This window comes from Labeo rohita, chromosome 4, assembly GCF_022985175.1.
Source record: "Labeo rohita strain BAU-BD-2019 chromosome 4, IGBB_LRoh.1.0, whole genome shotgun sequence".
Classification (NCBI taxonomy): Eukaryota; Metazoa; Chordata; class Actinopteri; order Cypriniformes; family Cyprinidae; genus Labeo; species Labeo rohita.
Window position 1 is genome coordinate 5,185,854 of NC_066872.1, and position 17,521 is coordinate 5,203,374.

Sequence of the window (17,521 nt, forward strand, 5' to 3'; positions counted from 1 at the left end):
CTGTGTTTCAAAGCAGCCTCTGTCCCAACTTTTTTGGAGTGGTATGCATACTTTAAATAAATAAATAAATAAATATTTTATGAATAAATGTTTATATTTACAAAATATATTTAAGCTGGTCAGTGAAATCTTTGGAAATCTCGTTTCCTAAAAATCATAATGACCCCATACATTTGAATTACTGTAAATATAATAACAGTCCTCATTATAAACACAATAATAATAATCAACTTTAATATTCAGTGAGGACAGTTTGATGGGGGGCGGTGAGGGACCTGGATAATGGGTAGGGGGGCGCTGATCCAAAAAAGGTTGAGAACCACTGCACTAGACACTTTGGCAGGTTGAATTTTATAACAGAGCTCGACATTAATGCTTGTCTGGGGCAAGTGGATTTTTTGAAGGGGCACGTGGGGCAAGTGGATTTTTTGAAGGGGCACGTGAAAGAGAATTTTACTTGCCTGATCGGACTACTAATCTGATCAAAACATCTAATTAGGGAAGCACTGACATTTTGGCACAAATTATTCTGTTTTTAATACCTTTGTTGTAAATGGCAATTGATAATGAATTGACAGTATTGACAGTAATAAGGTCACGCCATTTGAGGATCTCACAGCCTGTCTATACAATCAATACAAGTAAACACAATTGCACAGGAAACATACTGCTGTAAAAATCTAGTTTTACTTTTAGTTATAGAACGTGTCACGACCAAGAGACTACAGTTTTCTTTGAAAACCACACTTTGATTCTTTTCAATGAATCGGTTAAATTGATTCGCCAATCGCACCAAACAAATCATTCACAAATTAGAATGATCCGATTGCAGCTGTTCTCGAGTCGACAACCCATTGATTCAAATGATCCGTTTAGAGCGAGTCTCCAGTCAACTGAATTCACAAGTAAGAATCGGGAGATCTTGTGCGTGTGCGCCACTGATGCTGCGAAAAGTTACTGATGCTGAATTTTAGGATTAATAATTGCAACTGAAAATCATATTTAGGTCAAAGCTGTCCGTTGTTTGTGAATTACATCTGCTGTAAAGGGTGATCCGTTTCTGAAATGTTTGAATTCAGACACATCAACATCAGTGTCTCTGCTTTAGGTCAAAAATGAAAAATTTAAATAACAGATTAAATAAAATAACTCATGTATGTTCATATTCCCCCGCTGCTGTAATGTTAGCAGTTTTACTAAAATGCTACGCATGTAACCCTACGTGACGTCTGTTTTTATATTGTTTAGCAACAGTATAAATTTTTATATTGTTTGGATCAACTAGAATAGACAGACATGAATGTTTATTCATAACCATACTGAATATAAGTAAATGTTGTTAGCTGATGCTAACTGTCTAGCTAACAGGCTAGCTGGTGCTAAGTTGAGGTAATTTTTAGATATAAAGTCCAAATATTTTTATTCAACAACCTAGATAGATTACATCCAAGGGAAAAAGAAAGGATGTGATGTTCAGAACATGGTAACTACAGTAATTATCAAAGTGGGAAGTGATGCCCTCTGGGGGCATTTGACCAGGGGTGTTTTTACACAGACAATGTTTGAAAGGAAAAAAATCATTATGAAAATATAATTATATTTTCCTTAAAATGTGCTTGCTAACTTCAGGCCTTATTCACAGTCATATATAACTGTGACTTTATGCAAAACAAGAAGCTTTAAAACACTTTTTTTTTCTTATTGGAGAAAATGAGATGGTCAAATCTGTTTTCTCTCAGGGACATTGCAGTGTAAGCTTCACATTGAATATTACTACATCACTCTCATCAACATAGTCCATATCAACAACAAAAATGTATTTTTACTTCATATAGTGGTTATTTTGGGAAAATCCCATGTATTTGAGTAGTAGGAATATAAAAAAAAAATGTGCTATTATAAAATTCAATTAAGTAGCCTATATAAAATTGCAAAATAAATCTATCAGTACTTTTTTACTTAAGTACATAAAAAATCGGGTACTTTTGTACTTTCACCTGAGTAAAATTGAAAGAGGAGCACTTTTACTTTTACTGGAGTAATATTTTATTATACGTATCTGTACTTTTACTCAAGTACTTGACTTGTGTACTTCATCAACCACTGATAATTTGAGTCAATGATTCAGTGATCCGTTCATGAAGACGGCACTTGCTTCATTCTTGAATGAATCATCCTGTGTTTGAAGGCATGACTCAGTGACTCAGTGATTCATTAAAACAGTCACTTGCTGCCACCTATTGGTGGTTTACTTTCATATTTAAAAGTAGCTTATCTTTGTATTTTTTCCCAACATTTCATATTTTTATATATTAAAAAAAAACTGATTTTAAAGACCGAGATCATAACATTATTTATACTGTGGCAATTTTACAATGTAAATCCTTTCATGCTACATTTTAGATTTATTAAATGTGTAAATGCATTGAGACATTGAGAAGACTTTGAAAATAAGAGACCTGGAAATCAATTTAAATACATTTTAGTGTATAGTAACTTTAGTCATATAAAACATAATTTCCCAAAATTATTATTATTAAAATTATTGAAAAAAAAAAAAAGTGTGGCCAATGAAAAAGCTAATTATGGAAAACCACTAGCCACAGTGGCTGGTGAGCAAAAAAGCTCAGTTTTTAACTCATGTATTTTTAACATAAACTTGTGTCTTTGACAGTTTAAGCAATAAGACATTGAAGAGAGCTTAGTTTAGTACTCACATGCCGTGTGACAGACGCTTTCTGTCCGTGTGCTGTGGATGTGTGCGCTCAGAAAACCATATATCAGAAGTTTAAACTGAAATAGCTATAAAACACATGATTTCAGTGTGATGTACATGATAATCAAAACCAAACATTTTGATTTGGAAGAGATCTGAGATACGAGCTGTAAAGGCACAGCTCTGTTCGGGGAACAGGACGGGGAGCAGCAGCTCATTTGCATTTAAAGAAACATGCATGAAAACTGTTTCTGCTTCCACTATGATATAATAAATGATCTGTGGGGTATTTTGAGCTGAAACTTCACAGATCCATTCTGGGGACACCTGAGACTCAGGCTACGTTCACACTGTCAGTTTTTGGGATTGACAACCACATTAACTTTCAGGTGTGAGTCTTGAAATGTCCCGTTCACACAGCAGCTAACAGTAGCGTCTGGAATATTGTCTGTATGAGCGTGCAACAGGAATCAAGCCTGTATTCCTTATCAGTAACCAAAGTAATATCCAAGATGGCGACATCCATAAAACTGAAAGTCCTATCACTTTCTGACACAAGAGACACGAGCCATGCGTTCATCCATCAAACCTACATTATCCGACAGCAGCTTTTGAACTTGAGTGTAGAGAGGAGCAGAACACAAAACTGACAAGAGCGGCTCCGGTGGAGACGGGATATAAAACTTCAGATGACACACAGCTCATTTCTCAGTCACTCAGTTTCTGAGTTTGTGCGACAGAGACTCTCTATCACACTGAATGACGTGACAGTTGTTTAGTCCTGTTCTGTTCACACAGCGCGTGTGTTCTGACAATGTGATTTGTGAGTCCTGAAAATGTACGGGTGTGAGTTTGGTTATAGAATATGTAAATTGTCACACCCATTCAAATAACTGTATTACTGTGTGTGATTTTGTAAAATATAATGGCAGTATAAAGGGCTCAAATACAGGACTTGACAAAAACTGTAATTAGGTTGACTTTCTGTTATTTGCTGTGTTTTGTGACTTTTAAAATACATCTTTGTAAAATGGGATACAGTTGGCTCACCTTTAACAGGTCCTTAGCATTGATTTGTGTTTTTTAAAGCATGTTTAACATGATTGTTTTATGGTTTTCATAAAACTCTTTTCAAAATCATTGAAAGTCAAAATGGTAATTTCAGGTGTTCTTTTTAACTAGGACTGACTTCATCATTTTGAAGATTTTCAAAGTGAGTTTTGAAAATGCCATCTTGTTGGAATTTTAAAGACCCAATATGGGAATCTTTGGTGACGGTGACGTCATGCGTGTGCGTAGTTGACAGCAGCTAACTACCCAGGTAGCCAAAATGATCTGGCCCAATAACGGCCCAAATCCAGCAGGCCGGAAGAAATAACTTGGGCCAGTTGCAGTTGCTGGACTCTTGTGAATCACGGGAATGAATGAATGACGTGCCGAAACTGAGCTGACACTGCCGGCATCGGGCCACAGTCACGCCAGCATAGATTATACAATTAGCTGGAACTGGCCTGAGTCTGGATTCCAGATGGAAATATATATGAAATACAGGCCTGTATTTATTTAATTAATATGAACAACAAATATCACACACACACACACACACACACACAGTAAGAATGACACCATATAAATATAAGAAATGAGAATTTATTTGAATTTACCATTGTAAAAAGTGACATCAACAAATACAAATAAACACTACAGAAACTCTTAATAACTCTCAGGACCTCAAGTTTATCCTAAAAGAGGGACAGAATAAATGAAAAGAGAGACACATATTGACACATGGTTAGTCAGATCTCAGTGATGTCAATGGTAAATGTTAACAACATTTGGAGCAAACTTTAGGAAGAAATTCTTTGTTGTAGGGCCTGCTCTCTTCTTCCACCATGTCATCTGTTTATAAACTTGTCAGTTTCTGTATATAAAACATTTTTTTTTATATATTTATTTTTTTTTTTCTCTGCAAATACTGCAGTGTGCTGGATGCAGAAAACAAGAAGTTTATAAACAGATGACAAGGTGGAAAAAATGTCAGGCTGGTATATGTGGCACAATGTTGCCTATTTAAACATGAAGCTTAGCATAAACACCACATATAGAAAAAAAGATGAACATGGGTATACGAAGAAGAAGAACCACTTTATGTGGTTAAACAGGTATTTCAGAAAGTACTTTTTACAGACTTTATTATGTTGTAGATTTAAAGACCTTTAAAAGTTTGGGCACCCTGCATGGTCACTACTTGGCAATGCTCTCTTTGGTGAATATCACTGCCTGTGAAATGGTACAGTTTACAGCTTTTTGAGTAATAGGGTATTCAAAATGTAATATGTAAAATGTCAGTAAAATGAATCATATTAATTTTGGCCCTACTTGACCACTCACAACACCCTGACTCAATCAGTACAACAACATTAATCTTAACATATTGTGGCCCATCTGATTTCAATTTCCTAAAAGAAACCATATATTTACACATCTACTCTATAGCAAAATATAACATTCAATTACTTACATGGCACAGATGCACTCTCTTCAGATGATCTTGACAAATCTGACAAAAAATATGAAAAATCAGTCACAGAAAGATTAAAAGTAGTACAGCAGGAAGGCACATTATTATACTATTCACATAATATGTTGTGTAATTAAATAAATTTCACTAAACACTAATAAATACATAAATAAAAACTGCTACATGGCATATATTTAATGAACCTAAATACAAATATTGAGAATATGTTTGACAATCAGCTGAAAAAATATACTTACAAAGCCAAAGACGCTCAGTGCTGTGGAGTCTTCATGATGCAGCAGCTACTGACACAAAAACAAAGGAGAGAAAAAGAAAAAGCATCACTGATTATGAGTCAGATAATACATATATCTGTACAAATTGAAATGTACTGATTTTTAATCAATGGTTATTGACTAATCAGTGTGTTGAACATGGCAAATCAAAGACACAGAATGACTGCTAGATTGATCACTTACTTACACATAACAATCTGAAAAAAAAAAGAAAGAAAAAACAAATAAGCTATTACTTAAAATAGTAATGTGTATGTGTGTGTGTGTGTGTGCAGGTTTAGGCATTCTGGGGAGCAAATATTCACACAAACAGTAAAACCTTTGGGACTGACACATATGGCTCATAGTAGGGCTGAATGTGGCTAAATGTGCCATTTCTCAACCATAATCGGGCCAGATCCACTGATCCCAAGCCTAGCCAAATCTGGCAACCATTACTGGGCCAAAGCTGCCTCACTTCTGACCAGCACACAGCCGACACTCAGCCGCAACCGACCTGACTCCACTGGCTACTTGGGTACTGGCCTGGCATACTTAATACAGCTTTTTTGCAGTTTGGATATGTGTAAACACGAATCGTTTGGAAAACATTGTCATCTATAGAGTATGTAAAACATTTTTAAAAAACACAAACTTTTCAGTTTTTCACTACATTGTTGTCATGTAAACGTAACCTTACATTAACAGGATGTTCAAATGAGACAAGATGAGTCAAACTCCAACTGTTATTAAGTATGAAGTGGATTAAGTGATCCAAAATATATAGTCATACAGAATAAGACATTAATATGTGCTTTAGAAATACTAATAAACAGTCTATATGCGAGTTATATGCATGATAATAAGCAACCAGTTAATAGTGAGAATTGGTCCTTAGAATAAAATACAGCTGTTTGTGTATCGATTCTGTATCAAATCAATGTGCAGCAGTTTAAAAGAACAGCGTTTAGTGGAAAAGTGCAAGGTTACTAGAAAATAATGAATGTATATAGAAGTATAATATATAGACTACAACAAGGTTTAATCTGACCACAGAGGAACACAACTGAGGTTGTCTGATATAAAGAGACGTAATCTCCGAAACAGAGCTTCAGTCGTGTGCAATACTGAAATATCTGATAAGTATGTTACTTATTTTTGTCAACCTGGCAACCTTGTGGCAAAGTGCTGGCCTTCAGAAAACACTGGTAAACTTGCAGTTTAGTGATCTCTACTTCATATTATATTCTCAGAAAAGTGTCATTCATCAAGTGTTCATTTATGAGAGAGAGAGAGAGAGAGAGACTGTGTATGTATGAATTACCACAGTTTTCGCCGCGTTTCTCTTTTAACAGTGCAGCTGTGGCATTAAATTACTTCTGAAAAATGATATTACAAACTCCTTGATGAGAAAGATAATGTAGCTCTTCAGCGGGCGAAGCTATTTTATTGTTAAAATTGGGGGGCAGCACTTAAGTTTCTTTGTTGCTGAAATTGTGTGTGTGTGTGTGTGTGTGTGTGTGTGTGTCTGTCTGAATGTTAAAGTGCCCCTATTATGCCATTTTAAAGGTTGATAATATTGTTTTAATAGACTCCCAAAATAGGTTTACATGTATGCAAGGTCAAAAAACACTTCAGTTTTCTCCAAAAATAGGTTTAATTTTACCCCATTTCTAAATGATTCCTAAACGACTCGTGCAAAGCAGTTCAAAGAATAACCCCTCCTTCTGTGAGCCCTCACTGCTGTGATTGCTCAGATGGAACAGTCCTTTATGATTGGTCTACCGCTACAGCGTGTCGGAAAACAAAACGCCCACTGCCATAACTGACTGACAGCCCTGGATACTTGTCAATACATAGAAAAGATGGCATCGATTTTACCATAACAATTCCAGCCAGAGTCTGACGATGAAACGGCTGAAGTGCCTGATCGACAATTTAGCACAGACTACCGTGGAAAGTGCTCGCAATTTGCTTTTATAACCTATGTTGTAAACTTCAACACTGTATAATGCATTAAGTGGTTTCACAAGGAAAGCGCTGCGCTGCCACTGGGTTCAGTTCAGCCCTTCAGAGCACAGCGGCAGAAGATTATTTGAACAACTTATTTGAACTTTGTCCGCGCAGCAGAAGAAATTAAACCGAATGGGTTTCATAGCACAGCGCTTTCCGCATTCGGTGTGAACGCCGCTTCGTGCGCCATCCTTTATCATTACTCCAACTAATGAGACAGACAGACAGTCAAGCTGCAATCAATCACACATTATCAGACTACAGTGGGTCCACAGCTGAACAACAGAAGCGTGATTTAGCCAGTTAGCATGACATGTGCAGGGCTGTTACAACATAACGTACACAACTACGTATTTTGAAAGATCGCCAGAAAATACAATCTTTGTAGATTCATCATCTTTTGGAAGTGAATATAAAACAGTTTTACTCACAGCGTATGATACAGCGTCTTCCGCATAATGTACGTGTAAATTTACATGTGACATAAACCACACAGAAATTTGACTGTTTGTGGGCGGGGCAAGTTGTTCATGATGTAGAACGTGGGCAGACATTATGCAAATCTGTTATTTCGTGACGTGTGGCCGTAACAGAGAAAGATTTGAAATCCTGACGACTCGTTTAGGCAAATGTGAGTCGACTCCTTTTTTTGATAGACAATAACTTTATGTATCGTGCACTGTCGGCTTCACAACTTTGCAGATAGTTTATGTTCACATACAGCTACATGACTTTTTTTTTTTTTTGAAGCCTATATGATATTGTTTGTTAATTGTTGTGGCCTCCATATATTAGTTAATAATAATACAGTGATGTTTAAGAATCAGACTTACCCTTGTTTTTAATATAATTCACCAAAAATCACACTATGAAAAAATTTTAGTAACTATTGCAAATAGCAAACATATCAAAACAATATTATAACACAATTATGGCTTTACAAAAACACATTAAAATAAAACAATAAATATGATAACATGATAAAACTGTATTTAACAAATGTTTGATATTTTCTAACTGTTAACATTTTCACAAACTGAGTACAGTAATTACAACTTTACAAATTTTATGTTTGCTTAATCTTCTCTATCCCTTTTCAGGCTTATTATTTTGCATGTTAAGCTCATTTTGACAAAGTATGTGCTTTCTACAAATCTAATTGTGCAAGTGTAATTGATTTGTTTATTTTATTTTATATATACAGTCGAGGTCAGAATTGTTGGTACCCTTGTTAAATATGATCAAAAAAATGCTGTGAAAATAAATCTACATTGTTTATCCATTTAATATTTAATTAAGTAATATAATATATTAAAATATCTAATATCTAATAAAAAAATCACATTGTGATATAAATAATTGTCTCTAATACACAATGGCCACAATTACCCTTAGAAATTATTGAGTAAAATATTTCTAAAGTATATTTCCATTAATATTTCAGTTTTTTTAGCACAGCAGCATGACAAAGAACATGAAATTATCCAGGAGTGTAAATGTGAGGTAATACAAAGCCCAAATTCACTTTATCATTGAGCACAATGAGAAAAACCAAAGAATATATAGTTCTGATGTGCAGCAAAAGATTGTTAAGCCTCACAAATGATTAAGTGTCTATAAGAAAAGAGCTCAAGCACTGAAAATCAACAATAATTTTATTTACTTTTTGATCATATTTACTGAGGACACCAACAATTCTGAGCACGACTGTATATTTCTCATATTGTAGTTGTGACGCTGTTGCCAGTAAGTTACTGTAATTAGAATTTACAGTAGCAAACCGTATTTAATTTACAGTTGCAGACTGTAGCTGTTTTACAGCCAAATACTATTAAAAAGGCAAATTCATCAGTATACTACAGTAATTCATTCATTTTGATATAGATTTCAGTAGATTTTATTTTATATTGAATTTATTTAAATTTATTTTATTTTTACTCTACATAGGTACTACTGACATTCAATTAAAACAGACACAATAATTACAAAATATCAAATACTTTATTTAAAACATTGCATGTATAAGACTTAAAAATACAGTCTTAAGCTGCTGGAACAGTGCATCTTCACCATTTCCCCTGTCTTAGGACGTTTTGCAGTGCATTATGTTGTATCCTCACAAAGAATTTATAGGCAAAAGAATACACAGCCATCTGCAAATCCCAGGTGCTGCTCCAAAACGTGGCCACCACCTTTGCTCACCATCCACTTTGTTAGTGACAGAAATGTCTTCTCTGAAAAACAAGTAGAAGAAATGGCACACTTTTAAAAGGAAAACCCCACACAGAATAGACAAACATCTCAAAACCATATTGTTCTCTTACCATGAACTATCAGTCTCAGGGTGGCTGGCATGCTTGTCTTTCTTGATGCTTCATTGCAGTTGCCTTTAAAACACAAACACAAAAAAATGCAGTAAATCTTAAGTTCCATTAGTAATTATAACAAACTAATTCTAAACCTAGAAAGGCAGCTAGCCGTTAGCCATATAACTTGTCTAACCTAGCTAACCGATTTTATTTTCTCAACAGGCTACTGGCCAACATTATACTAACACCTGAACAAAATTTCACATAAGTTAACCTAATGTTAATATAAGATAAGCATTGCTGGTTGAAAATTATTTTAATTCAGTAACTTAATTTAATAAGCTGACAAACCCCAGCGCATTTTACTATAGTAAAGTTTGTAACCGCCATGTTGATGGGTAAATATTACTAGGTTAAACTGGTGTGCAAAAATCTGAAAAACACTCAGACAAACGTATATTTATTTTTACCTTACTTGCTGGTCTTAATCTCTCGTAAGTTGCATTGACACACAATGTAGATGTTCGCCAGAACTCTTCTGCTCTCACGAGTTCATCCCCTGGCAAATGCTGCGACGCTGCCCGCTGCTTCAGCGTTTTCCTCGGACACGAGTGGCGCGGCGCAGCGCCACTCGACAAAAGACAATATAGAACCCATTAAATATACAATCTACAGTGGATGCTTACAGTAAAGTAATGCCCTGTAAATTTCTGACTTACAGATGTACTTAAAGCGCTCGCACTGTGTCTGACATTAAGGACAAACAGATTTTCCAGTCATTACAAGTGATGCAACACATCCAGTGTAATCCGTCCCAAGTTGTTGCGGCGTTGTAGACACAGTGTAGGGCAAATCGTGTCAATTCAAATATAATAAATGAGGAAAATAAAACGACCTCAATAAAATGCAACCAATGAGGCCATTACAGCAAATACAGTAGTATACAGCAATTTAAAAAAATACAGTAAGTCTCTCTCTGTATTTGGGGTCTGACGTCAAAGAAAATTCCCATAATGCAATGGTTATTACAGTTATTTACTGCAAAGGGAATTTGCAGTATTATACTGGGTGATATAGAGTTAATAACTGTAGAAATTACAGAAATGTCTAACAGTGCACTGCCTTGAAACCAATAACGGCATCTCTCGTTTTGCGCTTGTCCAGGTTCTTCATGGCTAAAGTACAAAGTAGCGATGCAATCAAATAATCAGTAATAGCTCACAGCGCCTCTGCTGCTGAAAATAATCACAATCACACGATTACCACCTGCTGATATTGGTCGAGCTTTTACAGAGTATTTGCAGGTTGTGTTGAATGTGCTGTAAAACGGGGACATTTCTGGGGACAGATCCAGTTGGGGACAGGACAACAAAAACCAGGACATCTGGTCGCCCTACTGAATGTGAGATATATGAAGATATACAGCCCTACTAGCAACCGCCCCATGTACCCTAGCAACTGCACAGCAACACCCTAGCAACCAGCTTGTGTACCTTCACAACAACACAGCAACAGCCTAGCCACACCCCCAAGTACCCTACCAACCATATAGCAACACTCTAGCAACCACCCAGAATGTGTTATCAACCGCACAGCAAGTACCATAGCAACCAAATAGCAACAGCCTAGTAACTACCCTAAGTACCTTAGCAAATGCATAGTAACCACCTCCAGTACCTTAGCAACTGCATAGCAACAGTCTAGTAACCACCTCTAATATCTTAGCAACTGCATAGCAACCACCTCCAGTATCTTAGCAACTGCATAGCAACCACTTCCAGTACCTTAGAAACTGCATAGCAACAGTTAGTTGACTGTCTGAATGTGTGTGTGTTTTCTAGTGTGGATCATGGAAGAGAATCCAGGATTACAGCAGGACTGAAGAAATGTACGTCTACAAACACACACACACACACACACACACACACACAGCTGTAGTGATTGTTGTTGTCTTATAAATGTGTCTGTTCTTGTGTTCAGATGCCTGTTTTCTCACACTGGATCCAAACACAGCACACACTCGACTTATTCTGTCTGAGGAAAACAGAAAGGTCACAAATGTGAGAGAGAATCAGTCGTATCCTGATCATCCAGACAGATTTGATGATGTGCGTCAGGTGTTGTGTAGAGAGAGTGTGTGTGGACGTTGTTACTGGGAGACTGAGTGGAGTGGAGATCTTGTGTTTATATCAGTGTCATATAAGAGCATCAGCAGGAAGGGAGCGGGTGATGAGTGTGTGTTTGGATCTAATGATCAGTCCTGGAGTTTGATCTGTTCTCCCTTCAGATACTCATTCAAACACAATAACATAGAGACTGATCTCCCTGTGGAACCCATCATCAGTCATAGAGTAGGAGTGTCTGATAATATCTATAGAGTAGGAGTGTATGTGGATGTGAGTGCAGGATCTCTCTCCTTCTACAGCGTCTCCAGAAACACAATGAGTCTCATCCACACAGAACAGATCACATTCACTCAGACGCTCTATCCTGGGTTTTATGTTTCTGTTGGATCATCAGTGACACTGTTGATGAATGACAATAGACTGATGAGAGATTGTACCCATAATGCTTTGAGCTGCTGATGAATCAATAAGAGTGAGATGTTCTGGAGTCTCTTCATGACATTAATACTGCAGCTCAACTTCTGTCACTCAAATAACATAGAATAAATGTGTCAGAAATCCTCATATAGACAGTAAGATCAGTGTGTGTGAGTCTAGATTTGTGTTTTTATTGTGTCTCGTCACTCATTTGTTTTATTAGTGTTAAAAATGTCAAAATGTCACAATCTTGATGAAGATCATGTCATTCATTTCTCTTGTTTTCGTGCAGAAATAATAAAACACAATGACAAATCAAGTTGAGATCAGATTTTAATTGATGTTTATATCAGGAATATAATCGATTCTTCACAAGACTGAAATGAACTTCTGACATTATGAAATATGACAATAATCACAGCATTTAATAACAATAATTATTGTATTTACAGTAAAGATGTATTAAATTACGGGATCTCTTTAAATAAAGAAGCTGTTAGAATATATTTTAAAATATTTTCAAAGTTTTAAAGTTAATGTGTTTTTTTGGGAATAGAAACTATAAATATGAAGTTTATTATAAATATTATTATATTTCCAATCTTTTTTATTGCCATTTTGTCAGGAAAAGTCCATGTGTTTTAATCTCAGTATATTTACAAAAATCTTTTTTTTTATTATTATTATTTTTATTATTTGTTCATTTAATTGATTTAAACGTCTCGGTTCCGTATGTAACCCTCGTTCCCTGAAGGAGGGAACGGAGACGTCACGACAGTGACCGACGAATTGGGATCTCGCTTAGAGAGACCAATCTGCTTTGAGTGTAAACTAAATGAGCCAGTGTACATTGGCATGCGATGATTGCGTCCAGCTGCTGCTGATCACAGCGCGAGTATAAATATGCAGCAGGTGCAACGCATAGTCAGGTTTCGCTGAGGAGCCGAGCCGGTGACCCGGTGGTACAGCAGCCATGGCGATGGGACGTGATGTCTCCGTTCCCTCCTTCAGGGAACGAGGGTTACATACGTAACCGAGACGTTCCCCATTCAGTCGGTCAATTCGAGTCACGTTGGTGACCGACGAATTGGGATCCCTACCAAAGCACCACAGCTGCTGTCCCCCTCCAGTGTCCTGAGCGAGCTCCTTTTGCCCGATTCTTGGCCTAGGCCGAGCTCACAACAAGAATACCAGTCACTGTATAACATAGCACTACCCACTTCCGTGAAGCTGGAGCACTGGGAATGTGCGGAAGCCCCACCTTTCCTGTAGGTTTGAAACAATTACACACATGACTAATTTTTCAGGAACATATGGAAGATTGGAGGTGATTTTAACCTTCTTGGAATGGCAGACATCCTGCTGGGAAACACGGGCTCTGAGGCTATTCCGTGGACTTTTACACATATGGGATTCCACTTAGGTCTCTCATATGGACCCCAGCCCTCTACCAGTTCTCATGGATTCATCGAGTGAGGGCCTGACGCCTGACGCTCCGCTACGTCTGGCTGCCGAAGAAATGGAGGAGCTCAGCAGGGTCTACTGTATGGACACTCTGGAGCATTTTTTGCAAGCCGACCCAAGCCAGGGCCACTCAGTGCTTCTACCCGTTTGAGGTGAGAACACAGGAGGAAACCGGCTCTACACGAAGGCTATAGAATCTAGCGAACATGTTAGGGGTTGCCCAGCCTGCAGCTCTACAGATATGTCAGTGAGGCGCCACAAGCCAGCGCCCAGGAGGATGCAACACTTCTAGTTGAGTGAGCTCACAACCTGAGCGGGCAGGGCACACCGTGTGCTTGATAAGCCAGGGTGATGGCATCCACTATCCAGTGGGCTATCCTCTGCTTGGAGATGGCATTCCCCTTCTGCCGCCCTCCGAAACAGACAAAGAGCTGATCTGAGGTCCTGAAGCTTTGTGTCCGGTCTACGTACAATCTTAGGGCTCGGACGGGACAAAGCAAAGCTAGGGCTGGGTCTGCCTCCTCCGGGGGCAGCGCCTGCAGGCTCACCACCTGGTTCCTGAAGGGAGTTGTGGGAACCTTGGGCACATAGCCGGGCCAGGGCCTCAGGGTTACCTGGGAATCCGCCGGCCCGAACTCTAGGCACGATTCTTCAACCAAAAATGCGTGCAGGTCCCCTACCCTCTTGATGGAGGCCAATGCAAGCAGGAGCAGAGTCTTCATTGAAAGGAACTTCAGCTCGACTGAATGCAAAGGCTCAAACGGGGCCTGCCGTAGTGCTGTCAGCACTAGGGACAGATCCCAAGTGGATACAGAGGGGGGCCGGGGCAGATTTAGCCTTCTTGCCCCCCTGAGGAACCTGATGACCAGGTCATGCTTCCCCACAGACTTCCCTTCTGTGGGGTCGTGGTGTGCAGAAATAGCAGCCACGTAGACTTTAAGGGTGGAGGGAGACAGCCTTCGCTTCAACACTTGCTGCAAAAAGGAGAGCATGACTCTGATCGGGCATCTTCGGGGGTCCTCTTGGTGGGAGGAACGCCACTCGACGAACAGGTTCCACCTCAAGGCGTAAGCATGTCTCATGGTCTGAGCTCTCGCTGAAGTGATGGTGTCTACCACTCCTTGGGGTAGGTCACCTAAAACATCCGCATCCCATCCAGGGACCAGACACGTAGTTTCCAGAGGTCTGGACGCGGGTGCCATAGGGAGTCAGTAGATCCTTCCTCAGAGGAATCCGCCAGGGAGGGGCTGTCACGAGGAACATTAGTTCTGGGAACCAAGTCCGGGTGGGCCAGTAGGGTGCCACCAATAAGACCTGCTCCTCGTCCTCCCTGATCTTGCACAATGTCTGTGCGAGAAGGCTCACTGGGGGAAACGCATACTTGCGCAGGCCCCACGGCCAGCTGTGTGCCAGTGCGTCCATGCCGAGTGTTCCCTCGGTCAGGGAATAGAACAACTGGCAGTGGGACGTTTCTGGAGAGGCAAACAGGTCTACCTGAGCCTCCCCGGAATGTCTCCAAATCAGCTGGACCGACTGGGGATGGAGTCTCTATTCTCCGGGGAGCACAGCTCGTGACAGCTCGTCGGCTGAACGGTTGTGCAAGCCCAGAATGTGAATGGCACTGCACCTCAATTGCTTCTGACTCCAAAAGAGGAGGAGGCAGGTGAGTTGCGACATGTGATGGGAGCGTAGACCACCTTGTTGGTTGATGTACGCAATGGTCGCAGTGTTGTCCATGCGGACCAGCATGTGCTTGCCTCAAAACCCCCCTCAAAGCAAGGCAGACTGCTAGCAACTCTAGGCAGTTGATGTGCCAGTGCAGTTGAGGGCCCGTCCAAACCCCCGACACTGCCTGCCCATCGTACGTGGCCCCCCAGCCGGTGGTGGAGGTATCTGTGTGTACCACAGCATGCCTGGAGACCTGTTCCAGGGGGACTCCTGCCCGGAGGAACATAGGGTCTGACCACGGGATGAAGGTTTGGTGGCAGGCCGGAGTCACTTTGACCCGGTGAGTGCCGCGTTGCCATCCCCTCCTCGGGACTCGGCCGTGGAGCCAGTGTTGAAGCGGTCTCATATGGAGCAGCCCCAGCAGTGTAACTGCCGCTGCAGTTGCCATATGCCCCAGGAGCCTCTGAAATAGTTTCAGTGGGACCGCTGTCCTGCACTTGAATGTATTCAAGTAGTTTAACACTGACTGGGCACATTCCTGTGTGAGGCGTGCCGTCTGTTCGACCGAGTCCAACTCCATACCGAGAAAAGAGATCCTCTGCGTCGGGGAGAGTTTGCTCTTTTCCCAGTTGACCCGAAGACCCAACCGGCTGAGGTGCGCGAGCACCAGGTCCCTGTGTTCGCACAACTGATCCTGAGACTGAGCCAGAATCAGCCAGTCGTCGAGGTAGTTGAGAATGCAAATACCCTGCTCTTTGAGGGGAACAAGGGCCTCCCCTTTAAGTGCCTGTGAAGTGCCCGGTTCAAAACATGCAGATCCAAGATCGGTCGTAACCCACCGCCTTTCTTGGGCACTATGAAGTAAGGGCTGTAAAACCCCATCCTCATATCGGCTGGAGGGACCGGCTCTATCGCATCTTTCGCCAGTAAAGTAGCAATTTCTGCACGCAAGACAGGGGCATCTGCAGCCTTCATAGAAGTGAAGTGGATGCCCCTGAACTTGGCCCGCCGGGCGAACTGAATCGCATAGCCGAGTCTGATCTGAGGGTCTGGAGGAGCCAGCAAGATGAACTGGGAAGCTCTATTCAGGCCCCCAGATAATGCACAAGCGGCACCAGCGGGACCACCGACGTACCCGTGGTGAGGCAGCGATGGGAAACGCAGGGACCCCGCTCGGGCGTCTCGTTGCCAGTCCGAAGCGGGGTCAGAGTGTCTGTGTCTGGAGTGTGTGAGATACTTACCTGCGTTCGGCCAATAGTACGTCTGATAGCACTCTTCAAACGCCCACTGCCGCTCACTGGTGAGAGGGGAGGGTGAGCGAGGTCCGAGGTTGCCCCGTCCCTTCTGGGGACCCAGAGATAGAAGAAACTGCTCTTTTGAGTATTTGGGCGGAAAAAAATGGAAACAAAAGATTCTCCACCCGGCCCTCCTCCGGGGAGGGAGTGGTGCGTTCACCATCTCCCAAAGAGCAGCTCCATCCATCTCTGGGTCGCCCATCTCAGGGCCTCTTGCTCTTCCGCTTACCACTGGTCTTAGTGGGGGCCTGGACAGGCGGGGCTGCTGCCCTGCGACCGGCTCCACGGCGCTGCCTCTGAGAAGGCTGCTGCGATGGCTGCGCGGGAGCGGAGGCAGGGGGCCACCCTCTGCGACAAGAAGGCTGAGGTGCTGCCGCCCGCGGCTGGGTGGAGGCATTGAGGAACCTGATCTTATCGGTTTCCCTCATGTCGGCCAGACACAGCCAGAGATGGCGCTCCTGGACCACCATGGTGGACATGGCACGACCCAGAGACCGCGCGGTCACCTTCGTCACACGTAGCGCGAAGTCCGTGGCGATACGAAGTTCTTTAAGAACTTCTGGGTCACGACCACCCTTGTACAGATCCTTCAGTGCCTTGGCCTGAAGAACCTGTAACAACGCCATAGCGTGTAAGGTAGAGCCAGCTTCTCCACAGGCCGCATAGGCACTGCCGATCAGAGCCGACGAGTGCCTACAGGCTCGGGAGGGGAGCAAC

At 41.0% G+C, this 17,521-nt stretch overlaps 1 protein-coding gene across 1 annotated transcript in view; it reads left to right on the plus strand.

Annotated features, from left to right (window-relative positions):
* LOC127164495 (NACHT, LRR and PYD domains-containing protein 3-like) overlaps nt 1-13,992 on the plus strand; it is a 43,736-nt gene extending 29,744 nt beyond the window's left edge. The window contains 3 exon segments of the mRNA XM_051108463.1: nt 11,676-11,722; nt 11,815-12,353; nt 13,801-13,992. Of these exon segments, the coding sequence (XP_050964420.1) occupies nt 11,676-11,722; nt 11,815-12,353; nt 13,801-13,992 (778 nt within the window).
* The last annotated feature ends 3,529 nt before the right edge of the window (nt 13,993-17,521 follow it).